This window comes from Pan paniscus, chromosome 19 (genome assembly GCF_029289425.2).
Source record: "Pan paniscus chromosome 19, NHGRI_mPanPan1-v2.0_pri, whole genome shotgun sequence".
Taxonomy (NCBI): Eukaryota; Metazoa; Chordata; class Mammalia; order Primates; family Hominidae; genus Pan; species Pan paniscus.
Window position 1 is genome coordinate 53,695,390 of NC_073268.2, and position 16,892 is coordinate 53,712,281.

Below are 16,892 nucleotides of genomic sequence, written 5' to 3' on the forward strand. Positions count from 1 at the left end.
TGTACAGTTTACAAAGTTTTTGTCGTTACTGATTTCCATTTTTATTCCATTGTGGTTTGAGAAGATATTTGATATGAGCTTTTAAACTCAATATATGGTCTATTCTGGAGAATGTTCTATGTGCTAATGAGAAGAATGTGTATTCTGCAGCTTCTTAATACAGTGTTCTGTAAGTGTCTGCTAGGTCCATGTGGTCTATAGTGCAGGTTCATTTCGATGTTTCTTTGTTGATTTTCTGTTTAGATGATCCCTTCAATGCTGAAAGTCAGACTATGGAGTCCCCATCTATTATTGTACTGGAGGCTATCTGTCTCTTTAGTTTCAGTGATGTTTGCCTTATATATCTGTGTGCTCAGGTATTGGGTATATATACCTTTATGACTGCTGTATCCTCTTGCTGAATTGATCCTGTTATTATTATATAATGCCCTTCTCTTTCTCTTTTATTTTATTTTATTTTTTTTTACTTAAGATCTATTTTGTCTGATATAAATATAGCTACTCCTGTGTGCTTTTGGTTTCCATTTGCATGGAATATCCTTCCATCCTTTCACTTGCAGTCTATGTGTCTTTACAGGTAAAGTGAGTTTCTTGTAGGCAGCGTATTATTTGGTCTTTTTTTGTAATCCATTCATTCTATCTATATCTTTAATTGGGGAATTTAAATCATGTATATTCAAAGTTTTTATGATAGGTGAGGACTTACTCCTTTCATTTATTAATTGTTTAGTGATTGTTTTGTCTATCATTTGTTCCTATCTTCCTCTTTTATTGTTTACCTCTACAATTTGCTGGTTTTCTGTAATAATAATGTTTGATTCCTTTCTCTTTTTCAGTTCTGTACCTGCTCTACCAGTGAGTCTTACAGTTTTTTGATTTTCATGGTGGTAGACATTGTCTTTTTGCTTCCAGATTGAGGACTCCTGTAAGCATTTCTTGTAGGATCAGTCTAGTGGTGATGCATTCCTTCAGGTTTTGCTTGTCTGAGACGTTATTTCTTTTTCAGTTTTATTTATTTATTTATTGGAGACAGAGTCTCACTCTGTTGCCCTGGCTGGAGTTCAGTGGCATGATCTCAGCTTACTGCAACCTCTGCCTCCCAGGTTCAAGCAGTTCTTGTGCCTCAGCCTCCTGAGTAGCTGGGACCACAGGCATGAGCCACCATGCCTGGCTAATTTTGTATATTTTTAGTAGAGACAGGGTTTTGCCAAATTGCCCAGGCTGGTCTTGAACTCCTGAGCTCAAGCAATCCCCCCACCTTGGCCTCCCAAAGTGCTAGGATTACAGGGATGAACCACTGCACCTGGCCCCTCTTTTTCAGTTTTAAAGGATAGCTTTGCTAGGTATAATATTCTTGACAGGCAGTCTTTTTCTTCCCGCATATTAAATATATCATGTCATTCTCTCCTATCCTCTAAGGTTTCTGCTGACAAATATGCTATTTGATATGGATTCCCTTGTATGTGACTTGGTGTTTTTCTCTTGCTCTTTGTCTTTGACTTTTGACATTTGACTCTGATGTGCCGCAGAGAAGACATTTTTTATTGTATTTCTTTGGGGATCTTTGAGACATCTGTATCCAGATGTTTACATCTCTCACAAGACTTGGTAGTTTTTCAGCTATTATTTCATTAGATAGGTTTTCTGTGCCTTTTCCCATCTCTTCTATTTCTGCAACTCCCAATATCTGAAAAAATTTTGGCTCATGATGGCCTATATATCACATACACTGTCTTCATTCTTTTTATTTTCTTTTTTTTCTTTTTGCTTTTTGTTTGCCTGGCCTCATATAAAGACCTCTCTTCAAGTTCAGAAATTCATTCTTCTCCTTGATCTAGTCTATTGCCAACATTCTCAGTTGTTTTTATTTTATGTATTGAATTCTCAGTTCCAGGATTTCTGTTTGGTTCCATTTAATGCTATCTTTTTCATTGTTGAATTTCTTATTTAGATCATAAATTGTTTTCCTGATTCATTTGTATTACCTATCTTTCCTATCAGGAATCTTTCCTGATTCCTTTGTATTATTGTGTATCTCACTATGTTTCCTTAAGATCATTATTTTGAATTGTATAGGTTTTGTTATCTTTGGGATCTGTTACTGGAGAATTACTCTGTTCCTTTGGAGGTGTCATGTTTCTTTGATTTTTCATACTTCTTGTGTCCTTAACGTTGATAACTGTGCAGCTGGTGTAACAGTCACTTCATCTAGTTTTAGGGGTTGACTTTTTTCTGTAGATGTATCTATGTTGTTGGTTGAATATGGTGCTCTGGCATTGATGATGGGTGGGTGCATTGGTGTGGTCTCCATATACTTATGCTTTCTTCTGCTGTAATCAACATCAGCGTCTGTAAGTTCCTCAGTGGCTTACGGTGTGGTTGTTAGTAGCAGGGGATGCTGTGGTGAGGCCTTGATGGTGATGGGGAGGACAGCAGGCCAGTCCTCAGGCACATTGATGGCATACACAAGGATGTATGTGTGATTGGCAGCACCAGGCCATGCTTCCCAGTTTTTGGTGGCAGTGGGTTACCTGAGTGGGCTGGCCCTTGGGCCTCCAGGTGGTGTGTGCTGGGATCAGAGGTGGCAATAGCAGGCCAGGCCAAAGGACCTTGGTGACACTTGTGGCACTGGAGATGACAGTAGCAGCTGGGGGCCGGACCTTGGATCCCTTGGTAGCATGCATGGGCACTGGTAGTGGTGAAAGCAGGCTGCGTGGGCATTTCTCTGGCCCCCTATGAGGAACATTTAGGTGGGCACCTAAGGCAGTGTGTGGAGCAGGCTTGTCCACAGGTTAACTGAAGACACGTGCAGGAGCCTTTGCCAGTGGCTGGTGAGGCAGCCCTGTCTTTATGCTCCTGGATGCCACGTGCAGGTGCCGGTGGGGCAGTAGGACTCTCCTTGGTATTAGTGGTAGACGGGGCCTGGGTAAAGGCACAGAGGCCTGGGTGGGGTGGGCTGCTCCTCAGGGTCCTGGACAGTGTATGTGAGCACTGATAGCAACAATAGCAGCAGCAAGCAAAGTGGCCTTGTCTTCAGGCTCTCATATGGCTCACATGGGCGCCACCCCTGGTGGGTTTGACAGGCTTGTTCTCAGGCTCCTGCATGGTACACTTGAGTGGGCCAGTCCTCCGGCCTCCTAAAGGTATGTACAGGTATGCACAGCACTGCCCCTGAAGGGGATAGGGCTGCTGGTGGTGGCAGTGGTGTCAGTCAGGTGGCTCCTAGGCTCTAGACAGCACACACTTAGGATCCCTTTGACCTAGAGTAGTTTCCCTGGTGGGCTATTAGGTGACCACCTATTTCCACAGGTATATGGTGCTGTGGGGCTAGGGATTTGGGGGAATCGGTCCTGGTTTTGAGATGATCCTGGCTGGGCTGGCTACCTCAGTTCCCTTTCCTTCTGTCATCAGAGGATCCCTATCAATCTCCTGCTGAATTCCAGTATACTCTCTTTGATGTCTTCCTCAAGGTGTGGTTACCTACTTGCTGTTTTGGTTTTTCTTTTTGAAAGAGGTGAGTGCTGGGTATTCCCAGTCAGCCATCTCGATGATGTCTCTGTCTATGCTGTGCATATTAAGGAATGTATAGACATGTTTTAAAGCCTGCACAATTGACCCTATAACTATAATTTAAAAGATTTCTACCACTTGAAAAACACACTAATTTCTAATTATTACCTCTCACCCCACACACAGGTTTTATTTAATATGGCAGCAGACTCAGGCTTAAAGTGCAAGATCCTAACCTCCCACCACACACACACAAGTTTCATTTAATATGGCAGCAAGCTCAGGCTTGAAGTGCAACATCCTACCATCTTTATCACAGCCGGTAGGGATGCACCCTGGGTTGTGGTTTCTGCGGTATAACCCCTTGAGTGCATTTCTTGTCAACACAAAGACGTAAGAACTAAAGGGACAACTTGTCTACCACTCACCCACCCAGCATTCTCCTAAACTGCCAGAGACCCTCCTGTTGAACAGAGAGAAAATGGGAGTCACAAAGGGAATAATATTAGACCATAGAAATTCTGAAATACAGCCTGATGTGTGCTTCCACTTACTTGATTTGGACTTCATGGGAACCATCCTCTGTGGCTTTTTGTGGTACCTTCTTGGCTCTTTGTTGTATCCTTTTCATAAGCAATGACCTGTGTTTTCAGCTAAGTAGTTTCTTCAGCCAGCTTCCTCCCTGTAGAAGCTCTTAGGTCCTAAGGCCTCTTTTCATTTTTACTGTCTTGTTGTCTTTTAAGCCAAGCTAGCAAGCAGTGCTATTGTTACTATAATTCTCTTAGAGTCTCTTGTGAATTTTACTTGAGTTCTTGTCATTGGAAAAACCACTTGTCCCAATCTCTTTGAGATAAGCACTTCACCTTGTGCTTCCTGTGAAGGAAGCACACTGTTCTGTGTAGTAGGACAGTGCCTTAAGATGCGTATACCCTTAAGATCTTTAAGGGAATTTGAGGCACCACCTTAAATCTTTCTAAGGTCTTAAAATAGAGCCTTACACTGACAGTCTTGGCTTCACCTTCAGACTTTCTCCTGGCAGCACCCTGGATTTGATCTTATCTCAGAGGCCATTTATCTCAGCAATACAGATGCTCCTCAGATTAGGATGGGTTTATGTCTGGATGGCATTTGCATTTGTTATGTCTGATATTTGTAATTTATAGGCCATCATAAATTACAAATATCAGAAGTTATGGGTGGGTTTTCCATTTACGATAATTTCCATTTACAGTGACTTTATCCTGATGTAACCACCCCTGTAAGCCAAAAGGCTTACACATATCATTTCATTACTCAACACATATCATTTTCACAGTATTATAAAAAGTCAGAAAATGGTGAGTCGAACCATGCTAAGTCAAGGACTGTCTATATTTGGGAATCCGACATGTGGAGAGGCTATAAAAAGGATACTGAACCTAGAAAGTCCTGGTTCCTTTATATGTAGTAGTCTTTCTTTAGCTTATCTCTTGCATTGGTTTTACTTTCAGCGGCTGTGTAGTAACAGTGCCCTTTCCTTCAGGTTCTCGTATTGTTTTCTTCACTATCCTTGAAGCCCTTCCTACCAGCTTCTTCGAGGACCATCAGGCTTCCACTAACAGTCTCTTTAAAACTCTTCTTGTTTTTGTACTTATTCTTCTGTAGGTCCTTTCAGCTTCTGATTAGCTCCTGGTCCAATGGTAATCCTACATGTTTTAGTAGTTTTTGTTGTGTTGTTGTTGTGCAATCTATATGTAGTGTCAATATCTGTATCAGTTATTTCTTGGTATATAAGAAAATGCAGTGTCTCAAAACAACATCTATTTTGTTCACAATCTGCAGTTTTAGGCAAGGCTCAGTGGGGCCAACTCACTTTTTCTTTACTTTCAGCTGAGGTGACTTAAAGCTGGGGACTAGAATCATCTAAAGGCTTGTTTATTTACCTGTGCGGCATTCGAAGCTGGCTTTTGGCTGGGACGTTAGGTAGGGAAGTCAGCTCGAACACCTACCTACATGAGGATTCACGGTGTGGTTTGGGCTTTCTCACGGCATGTTGGCAGCATTTTAAGGACAAGCGTCCCTAGAGAGAGAGAGTCAGGTAGAAGCTGTGTGACTTTTTGTAACCAACTTTAGAAGTCACACAGCAGTTCTGCCACATTGTGTTCCGGAGAAACCGGTTGTCAATGCCAGCTTGTATTCAGGAGAGGGAATGTCATGGGAGAAGTGGCAAGCAATTTGTAGATGTTTTAAAACCACCACTTCACTTACCTTTATAAAATAAAAAACAATCATAATTACTTCCTCTAAAGGAAAGCAGTTATTTCCAACTCAGCACCACTGAAATTTCAGTGCAATTTTTTGTTGTCATTCTTTAATGTGCTCCCTTATTTTGTGTAAAGTAACAATAAATTACAAGATTGTGCTACTGAATTAAGGCATTTTTCTTCAGAAAAATGGTATGGATCATGCCACTGAACTTTTATACTGGGAGATGTGATTGCTTCTTAACTCCAAGTATCATTACTCTTTGAAATGTAACTCAAATTAGCATAAGACATTTGCAGTTCAGCAAAAGGCTTATGGTATTGGAATCCTTTTTTTTTTTTTTCAAAATGTATTAATTAGAGTCTTATGTTCAGAGTCTTATTATGGGAGCCATTTATTGACTCAGGCCCAAATAATTCAATATGATGCCCCTAAAACTTCTCTGCACATTATGGAGAATGATAGTGGGTTAAAGGAATAAGAGACTTTGTGCTAAAGGGGTAACTTAGAGCCATTTTAAGGAGGAAAGCCATGAAACAGTCATAGGAAAACAGAAGTCTAAGATCAAGTCCAAATGTTGTGTGGCAAAGATGATGAAAGTAAAGGATGTATTTTTGTGAATTCTGATGGTTTTAACTTTGTTTTTAATTTTCTGAGTAATCCAAGGGTCTGTATTTTATGAATCTACAACAGTATAGGTAACATTTTATTGCAACTGAATTTATTTCAAAAATTATTAGTTTTGGCTGGGCGCGGTGGCTCACGTCTGTAATCTCAGCACTTTGGGAGGCCGAGGCGAGTGGATCATGAGGTCAGGAGATCGAGACCATCCTGGCTAACACGGTGAAACCCCATCTACTAAAAATAAAAAATAAATTAAAAAAAATTTAGCCAGGGGTGGTGGTGGGTGCCTGTAGTCTCAGCTACTCCAGCTACGCAGGAGAATGGCCTGAACCCGGGAGGCAGAGCTTGTAGTGAGCCGAGATCCCGTGACTGTACTCCAGCCTGGGCGACAGAGCGAGACTCCATCTCAAAAAAAAAAAAAAAAAAAAAAAAAAAATTATTAGTTTTTTGTTAGACCATTCTCAGTCTACCTTCTTCATTACCAAACTATATTGTTTTACTCATGCAGATTGACCTTACAGAAGCACAGGAAACTGTTCCTTCACGATGTCTACATCTGGATGCAGAGAATGAAGTTCTTCAACTTCAACAGACATTATTCTCTATGAAAGCAATACAAAAGCAATGTGAAACACTACAGAAGAATAAGAAGCAGCTGAAACAAGACGTAGTAAACCTCAAAAGTTATATGGAAAGAAATATGTTAGAAAGTGGTGAAGCTGAATGGCATAAACTGTTGATTGAAGAAAGAGCAAGGAAGGAGATAGAAGAAAAATTAAACGAAGCCATTCTCACCTTGCAGGTTGGTTTATTTATCTGTAATGTGCTTTCATTCATTTCGCTGCAAATTTTATTTTGGATATATACATTGTACGTGTTTTCTCTACTTTCCTTACAGCAATTTGTTTGGTAGACTTCTAGAAGGAAGGTGGTATTTGTTTCTCCATTTAAATATTTTCGTTTCCATCATTCTTATAACTAAATTGATCTTCCATAAGAATAATTCTCACTAGAGAATCATTTAATTACTAAAGCCAGTTGGCATAAAACAAGACTAATAGAAAAAGTAAAAAAAAAAATTGTGATTTAGAAATTATACCATACTCTTGAACTGCTTTTAAGTTACGTTGTTCCACTTTTAAAATTTTAACTTGGTTCTGTCATTCTTTGGAGAATTTTTCAACAATTCAGATTCAGTTATTAATTCAGTTGGTACTGGTGATAAATATGTTAAGCTTGAGCTTCTTTCTTTCTTCACATTTTTCTTAAAATTGTTCTCTGAATCACATACTTAAAATTGTTCTCTGAATCACTGACTCCAAACAAAAGGAAACAAATACACAGTATTTATTCAGGTTATAATTACTTTTAAAATGTTCCCTTTTAATTTATTTTAGAAACAAGCAGCAGTATCTCATGAACAGTTAGTACAGTTAAGGGAGGATAATACTACTTCAATAAAAACTCAGATGGAACTCAGAATCAAAGATCTGGAATCTGAAATCTCCAGAATAAAAACTTCGCAAGCCGACTTTAATAAAACCGAATTGGAAAGATATAAGGAACTCTACCTAGAAGAAGTAAAAGTTAGAGAATCCTTGTCAAATGAACTCAGTAGGTAAGTCAATATGCAGAATCATAGAAAATAAGTTAAGCTCATTAATTTGCCTTCAAAAGCATGACTTTTAGTGAGACAGGTTCATGAGATTGGTGGGAAGTGAAAGCTAACTAGATCATACAGTTCTGGAAAATTGTAAATTATAAATAGTAAATGAACTTAACCTTTAAGTAAAATTGAAAATAGTAAATGAACGTAACCTTTAAAATCTTAGTCCAGGACAGTTCCTGTCTCTCCTGTTTTTTGGTTTTATGTGGCTTCCCCCCACCCCTTAATATTCTTATATAGTTAACCTGATCTATTAGGGTTTCAGCTAAATATTTATGAAGCTTCATAATTTAGACAGTGATACCATTATAAAAATTGCTTGTCAGTATTCCCTTAATTCAAAATATTAATGAATTTAATTAATTTCTGGAAGACGACAGCTGAAAACCGAAAGGGTCAAGTATGACTACTCTGGACACATTCTGGCACTCAGTAAATTCACTTTGCTTGATTGTGATCATTAGAGGGTGCCTTGAGAAGAAGTGTCCTGTATAGTTTTTCCAATCCACATAAAGGCACACTTGTGAAGCAGAGAATGATCAACTAGGGTTGAAGGGAAGTATAACTTACTAAGTGATAAAAAATAACACCTTGGTCAGCCTGAGGGGGTATATGGAAGACAGAAAGGGCAGGCCCCACCTCTGATACATGGGCCGCAGTGTTAGGAGCTGATTGTCCTCGATGCTGCTTTAGTTCTCTTTGATTTCAGCAGTCTTATTCTCCCCAAGGAAAAGTCGCCGTGAATGATTCCTCAGTGCCAAATGCTCAATTTTTTCCAGATAATGGGTGAAATATACAAGGGTGGTGAAAACAATTGTTTGAAAATGTCTTTGAGAGAGAGTTTTTAAGACAATCTCTAACAACATGTATTGTTTACTAAATACAAGTATTTCTAGCTTTATTTTTACTTTTAGTTTTTTCTTGTATATATTTAAGGAGTACAACTTGATGTTTTGATATATTTATACGCAGTGAAATGGTATTTTGTCAAGCAAATTAATATCTTCATCATTTCACATAGTTACCCTTGGAATACAAGTAATTCTAATGGCATCCTTAAGAATCATATAAGTAGAGTCATTCCATATGGGCAACAAGTGTTAACTATGAAGCCATACATCATTGATAGTCTTTTCTGTCCCCTCCCTCTCTTTGAACTACTTGTTTGTTAGAAATCCCTCTAGAAATAGATGTACTTCTTTAGAACAATGTTAAAACTATAATTGGATACAGTAGGCATGCTCTAACACATTTTCAGAGTTAAAACACGGCCTATGGTATATTCCATTTACTCTTAATGGCAACTTTTAGAACAATCAAAGTCATTTAGGAATCATTTAGGAAAAAATGAAATACTAAGCATTTGTCTTTTGCAATCTTCATAGAACTAATGAGATGATAGCAGAGGTCAGTACGCAACTTACTGTGGAGAAAGAGCAGACCAGATCCAGATCTCTATTCACTGCTTATGCTTCAAGGCCAGTCCTAGAGTCACCTTGCGTTGGAAATCTTAATGATAGTGAAGGTCTCAACAGAAAACATATTCCAAGAAAAAAGAGGTCTGCTCTTAAGGACATGGAGAGCTACTTGTTGAAGGTTAGCTATCTTTTTTCCTTTGGCGTTCAGATTTCTGATAGAATTCTTGTATGTTATTTGGTAAAATACTCAGTTACTTAATTGTCTTGTGTATGGTAAGTAAAAGTAATAATTACCTGTGTTAATAAAGAGAGGAGACAGAAATTTTACAGTTATTTTTAAGTCTCTGGAGCTCTCATTCATAAGAGATTACTCCTTTGTTAACTTTATTTAATAAATGTAACCAAACTGACACATTTTAAATTTTTTTAAAAACTGCATTTAAGTTAGATTTTAACCAAAGGTTTACTTTGATGTGCTTTGTCTTACTAATTGATTTTAGTTTGTCTGGGGTTCACTTTTAATGGGTTTAGTGTGCCTGGGGTCACTTTTAAAGTTTTTCTGCATCATCTCAGTTTTCTACCCGTCATCATATGTGAATGATTGGTGTCCAAACACTAACCACCCATGGATGTTTATTATTTAAAAGGACCCAAGGTGAATACTTTTGTATGTTATATAAACCTGCAACACTTGATTAATCTATTCTTTAAGTTAAAAGTTGTGTGATTTTCTTACATGAGTACATCTGTAATTGCTATTGCACTTAATAGTGTTTTAATCCCAATTTTAGTAAAATGTGTCTATTGCTATGCAATAGCACAGTGGTTTTGAAATAGTTAAATCAAATAAATATTTGAATTTTTAAAGTAAAGCTCACATAAGTTTTGTCTCTCCACCTGGCCATAACTTTAGTAATTGATGACTAAGATGGCAATGGTATCTAGAGTCCTTCAATAGCAAATGTGACCAAACAGAATCAGTTCTACTCTTAATACCCCAAATTCCATGTAAAGCTGCACATGGACATCTCCCCTGGACATGTAACAGGAACTTTTTAGTTCAACCGTGTGGTTTCACTCAGAGTAAGAGTCTATTTCTGGGGATTTCAAAATGGATCCAAAAATGACGAGCTGTATCAACTATAGAGTTGGTAAGGAAAAAAAACCAAAACATAGTTCAACTATGCTTGACCCAGATTAAGGTATTTGTCTAACATTTGTCCATTTTTCAACTGAGGGAAAATTACAAAAACTGGGCACAGTGGCACACACCTGTAGTCCCAGCTGCTCCTGAGGCTGAGGTAGGAAGATCACTTGAACCCAGGAGTTCAAATCTGCAGTGCGCAATGATTATTCCTGTGAGTAGCTATGGCACTGCAGCATTCCAATCTGGGCAACATAGCAAGATTCTGTCTCTTAAAAAAATTACAAAATCCATAAAACATTTGTTTGAACAACAATAAATAAATAGTTTTCTTTGTGTATATTGTTGTTTTTAAAATTTTCAATCGATGCACATTGGCTTATAGTTTTGATGTTTTTATGATCTCCTTAGCGCACAGAAAAGTAGCGCAGGCCCACATAGAATCAACCTCAACCTTGTTGTGTTTACCTGGCTATTTTGTGTCCTAACAAATCATAGAAGAGCAAATCTAAGGTTTCTTAGATAGCATTGTGGCTAAATAGCTTAAAAGGGAATGCATTAAATGATTGTTTTCATACATAGATTACAAGAGCCCAGCTAGCTGATATTTTTAATCATATTGTTCGCTTAGGTTTTGTTTTTCTGAAAAAAATGAGATGATCAGCGTCCAAATGCCTCAGTCACGAAATTGTACCACTGGGTACTAATGGGAAATGAATGTTAAATACGTCTGTCAATGGTTAAGCAAGATGCAAATATAATGTTCTCATTAGTACTATGAACCCCCAAAATTTGAGACGAGTCTCAATTAATTTAGAAAGTTTATTTTGCCGAGGTTGAGGGCACACATCCGTGACACAGCCTCAGGAAGTCCTGATGACATGTGTCCAAGGTGGTTGGGGCACAGCTTGGTTTTATACATTTTAGGGAGGCATGAGACATCAATCAATATATTTAAGAAGTACATTGGTTCACTCTGGAAAGGCGGGACAATTTGAAGCAAAGGGAGGACGACTGGTAGCGGGGAGGGGGCTTCCAGGTCACAGATAGGTGAGAGACAAACAGTTGCACTCTTTTGAGTTTCTGATTAGCCTTTCCAAAGGAGACAGTCAGATCTGCATTTATCTTAGTGAGCAGAGAGGTAACTTTGAATAGAATGGGAGGCAGGTTTGCCCTAAGCAGTTTCCAGCCTGAGTTTTCCTTTTAGCTTAGTGATTTTGGAGGCCCAAGATATTTTCCTTTCACAATACTTACCAGAAAAACAAGGTAATGTATCATTTTACAAGATGGTGCTGAGAGAGTATAAAAAGCAGATGTAGGCCGGGCACTGTAGCTCAAACCTATAATCCCAGCACTTTGGGAGGCCAAGGTGGGTGGATCACCTGAGGTCAGGAGTTCGAGACCAACCTCCAACATGGTGAAACCCCGTCCCTAATAAAAATACAAAAATTAGCTGGGCATGGTGGTGTGCGCCTGCAGTCCCAGTTACTTGGGAGGCTGAGGCAGGAGAATCGCTTGAACCTGGGAGGCAAAGGTTGCAGTGAGCTGAGATTGCGCTGCTGCACTCCAACCTGGGCGACAGAGCAAGACTCCATCTCATGGGTGGGGGAAAAAAATAAATAAAATAAATAAAAGCAGATGTGATGCAAGGGAAGATTTTTGAGGAACTTTTTTTTTTTTAATTTCTGTTTTGTGGGGTAGGGGGTGTTCATTTTTTAGTATTTCTAGATAAGTAGAAAATTTGTTTGTTTTAAAGTTAATGTTAATGTAGTAGTTCCAAGGCATACCTAGTTTCCTTGTGGGGCATTTTTTGCCCAATCATGTTAGATTTACTAAAAGAGATTTAAAAGCATGATTATATCAAGATATGAGTGCTGGGCGCAGAGGCTCACACCTGTAATCCCAGCACTTTGGGAGGCTGAGGCGAGTGGGTCACTTGAGGTCAGGAATTCGAGACCAGCCTGGACAACATGGTGAAACCCTGTCTCTGCTAAAAATACAAAAATTAGCCTGGCATGGTGGCGGGTGCCTATAATCCTAGCTACTCGGGAGGCTGAGGCAGGAGAATCGCTTGAACCCAGGAGGCAGAGGTTGCAGTGAGCCAAGATTGTGCCACTGCACTGCAGCCCAGGTGACAGAGCAAGACACCATCTCAAAAACAAACAAACAAACAAACAAAAGATACAAAGGCATGTCTCCATAATCACACCTTGGAAGAGTTCTTATACAGCTGTTGTCTACAGAATTTTTAGAGTTACAGAAAGAAGGTGCCTTCTAGAGTTGCTAGGAACTTCAGTATTTCCTATAGGAAAACATCAGCTAATACAAGGAGGAGGAGGTAACATACCATCTAAACTGAGATTTCCAAAATGGTAGGGGGTGGGGTGGGTTTCTGGGTGGGGCGGGTTTCTGGGTGGGGCATTACAAAATGGGATATTTAGAAATTTTTAGCTACGATTTTCAAAAGCAAAATGTTAAAAATAGCACTAATATTGGATCTGTTTATACATCTCCTTTATTTGCAAGATTTTAACACTTTGGACTATTCCTACTGTGAAGTGCTATCGTACTCAGCACTTTCTCTAACCTCAAGAAAAATGGTTATAATTTTGTATGAAATCACACACCAGAGAAATAATATATTATAACTGGTTGTTGAAACAAGTTTTCTCTACATTCATGACAGTTAGCATTTATTGCATCTCTCACCCCATTATATGAAGTCTAGAGTCTGACTGTTCCCAGACCAAACTGAGAGTCGGGCTGCTATTTATCATGGTCCAGTAATGAGATGCAGATGAATTGGGAAGAGAGGTTTTATTTTCTGCAACCGGTTACAGGGTTACAAGGAAGGCCTGGAAATTATTACCACACCAATTCAAAATTACAAAGTTTTCCAGAGCTCATATACCTTCTAAGCTATATATCTACATGTAAGTGTGCATTCGTCTATAGACATAAGTGATTAACTTCTTTTAATCTATAACTAAGATCTAAGTCCTGCAGACCTTCCTCTGGAGCTTCAGTAAATTTATTTAATCTAAATGGGTCCAGGTGCTGGGGCGATTACCCTTATCTTGTCTCCTGCTAAATCATGGAGGTTTGGGAGTTCCATTAGACCCCCAATAAACTTATTTGTGGAGGCCTGGGGAGTTTCTTCAGATCCCCAATAAAACTTGTTTAATACCAAACAGGTCCTATTAAGAATTCCTTCATTATTTTGTCACACTTTAAGGCCCAGGGAAGACCTAGGCAAGATTCTTGGTGGGCTTTTGTTACATTCCAGCCTGTATAAAGGCACTGGCTCTTTCAGCTTTTAATGTTTAACTTAACTACTCAGTCAGTGCCAAAGCAGTTGTTATGGAGGCCTGCGTTAGTGAGACCTGGCCTGCCACATAGCCTTGCCACTTAACACCATTGTAGTGATAATAGATTGCTATGCCTATGTTTTACTGATTTTTACTTATAGGTTTCACATTCTAGATTAACCCTGGGATCCTTTGTCCTATATATCAGAAGTACTTTTTATAGTTTTATTGGCTCCTTATTTTCCAGCCTGTAATCTCAAGTATAATTTAGCAGTAGCCTGTCAATAAGTTATTGCTGAAAAGTGAACTTTGTATTTATTGGACTTTGCCATTGGTACTGATTTCACTATATTTCTTTAAAAAATTTTTCTAACTCCTCCCCTCTTTAAAGTGGAGGTAGTTGTGAAGAATGTATGGTAAGATTAGAAAAGTCAAGGAAGAAGAAACTATTTCTGTAAGTGTTATACAGTCATCTTTCTTGTTCAGGCTGTGGTGGATAGGCAGCAAATGGTGCTCCTCCTTCCCTTCTGAGTTCAGAACACAGGAGTCAGATAGATGGACATCAACACAGTAGCTCTATTGCAGACTCATGATAACTAATGGGAGGATGTGGCTCAGATGTGCAGCCACAGTATTTTATGCCAGATTAGGCACTAACCCACAGAGTTTTAACTGGAGAAAACAAATGCTTGACACCCATCGCAGGTGCATGCTGCTTACTGCAGAGATGACAGCAGACCTGAACTCATGTCACTGTGGGCAGACACATCTTTTGAAAGAGACCCTGAGCCAAGCAAGCACACTGTGTGCTTTGCCCAAATTCACCCATTAGGTAGATCTGATATCCTCTCAAGAGGAAGCTATAGGTAGAGAGAGTCCAAGTCCTCATTTGAAACCTGAGGCCAGGAAAATGAAGGTTCTCCTATCATTTATGGCTGGATTTAAGTGATAATTGAAATTAATCCCATGTCTTTGTATGTACAAATTAATGATGAGAAGTTGGACAGACGTATGGTAGATGGTAAAGAGAAATCTGTTTTGTGTTTTCAGTTTTTCTATAAATAACTCACAACATGGGTAATTGACTTGATTGATTTTCCTAAACCACGTCTTATTTGGAGGAGAATGAATAGTTCTTTTAAGGAACAGTTTTCTTAATTTCTGCTTGCTTGGTTCAACTAAAGATTTCCTCCTTCAAGTTTTCTGTTCTGCGGTTTGAAAAATGGGTTCTTTATAAATTGAGTGTCTTGACTGGTACTAGCCAGAAGTTATGATATTAATTGTTCTTTAAATTTGATTCATAACTTACAATTTGGAGAGCTACTATTTTTTATCTCATGCTTAAACATTATAGAGCATCATGACAGTTTATAGATGCATTTTCTCTTTTTTGTTGTTGTTGTGTTTTTGAGGCAGAGTCTCACTCTGTCTCCCAGGCTGGAGTGCAGTGGCGTGATCTCTGCTCACTGCAACCTCTGCCTGCCGGGTTCAAGCGATTCTCCTGCCTCAGCCTCCTGAGTAGCTGGGACTACAGGTGCACACCACCACGCCTGGCTAATTTTTATATTTTTAGTAGAGACGGGGTTTCACCATATTGTCCAGGCTGGTCTTGAACTCCTAACCTTGTGATCCACCCAATTCGGCCTCTCAAAGTGCTGAGATTACAGGCGTGAGCCACCACACGCAGACTGTCTGAGTTATTTTTTTATTTTTATTATTAGTATTATTATTTTTGATGCGGAGTCTGACTCTGTCACCCAGGCTGGAGTGCAGTGGCACGATCTCGGCTCACTGCAAGCTCCGCCTCCTGGGTTCACGCCATTCTCCTGCCTCAGCCTCCTGAGTAGCTGGGACTACAGGCGCCCACCACCATGCCCGGCTAATTTTGTGTATTTTTAGTAGAGACGGGGTTTCATTGTGTTAGCCAGGATGGTCTTGATCTTCTGACCTTGTGATCCTCCCGCCTCGGCCTCCCAAAGTGCTGGGATTACAGGTGTGAGCCACCGCGCCCAGCCTGAGTTATTTTTTAAAATCTGTATTTCTTTGCTGAATATGAAGGAAGGTGCTGGCATAGAATAACTCCAGGCTCAGTGAAAGATCTGAAGCCCACTCCTACCTTGTAACTAATTGGTTTTGTGACCTCAGGCAAGCTGCAGTCTCTCTGAGCCTGTTTTGTTTCTTATGTAAAATTAAGGACTTTGACTAAATCAGTGACACTCATACGTTTAAGTAAATCTCTTTTTTCTTTAAGAATGGAACTTTTTAAAATTGCATAAAACCACATTATAGAAAACAGAAGTAGTGCTGCCTGACTGAAGGAAGGATCAGTGCTCTGAAGCTGTGACTTTCTTATCCCTTAATCCTTCAGCATCCTCTGTGGAACCTTAGATTTCTGTGGGACATAGCTTGAAAAGGATCATTTCTTGAATTATTACTTTTATAAGGCCTGGATGGTAATGCTGTTGTCATGTTACCTACTCTATAAAGCCTATCTATAATGTTTTTGTCACAGAAATGTTATGGAAAGGAGTCTCAAAATACTGGTAAACCTGTTAGCAAAAAAAAAAATTGACTTGACACCTAAAATTTGTAAAGGCATTAGATATCATTATCTTTATCACCACAAACTATCTCAGACCCCGTTCTAGGCATTTAGTGAGAGAATACCTATTCTAAAAAAAAATTAAATAAGAGCACTCTAGATAGGGACACTGGCAATAAGTTTGAAATATTCCCACACCTTTCATAATTAAGTAGATAACTATAACTTGTCAGATGCTTAAAAAATGGGTACTAATTTCTGAAAAGAAATCAAAGTTGCAGTTAAATAACTCTAAATTGTTTTCCTAGTTTTTAATTCTAGACACTCATGAATCAAAGAAACTAAGATTGAAAACTGGCTCTAACCTGTATTTATCCTTGTTTTTATGTCAATTTTCTGAAATCTTTGTGTCCGTATGAATGAAGAAATGTTAATC

General features: G+C 39.0%; 1 protein-coding gene across 1 annotated transcript in view; it reads left to right on the top strand.

Annotated features, from left to right (window-relative positions):
• The window catches only part of LOC117978229 (coiled-coil domain-containing protein 144A-like), a 168,616-nt gene that overhangs the window by 127,545 nt on the left and 24,179 nt on the right, over window positions 1-16,892 (top strand). Inside the window, exons 11-13 of the mRNA XM_063598612.1 lie at window positions 6,887-7,180; window positions 7,776-7,996; window positions 9,430-9,640. Of these exons, the coding sequence (XP_063454682.1) occupies window positions 6,887-7,180; window positions 7,776-7,996; window positions 9,430-9,640 (726 nt within the window). The remainder of the gene's footprint in view (window positions 1-6,886; window positions 7,181-7,775; window positions 7,997-9,429; window positions 9,641-16,892) is intronic.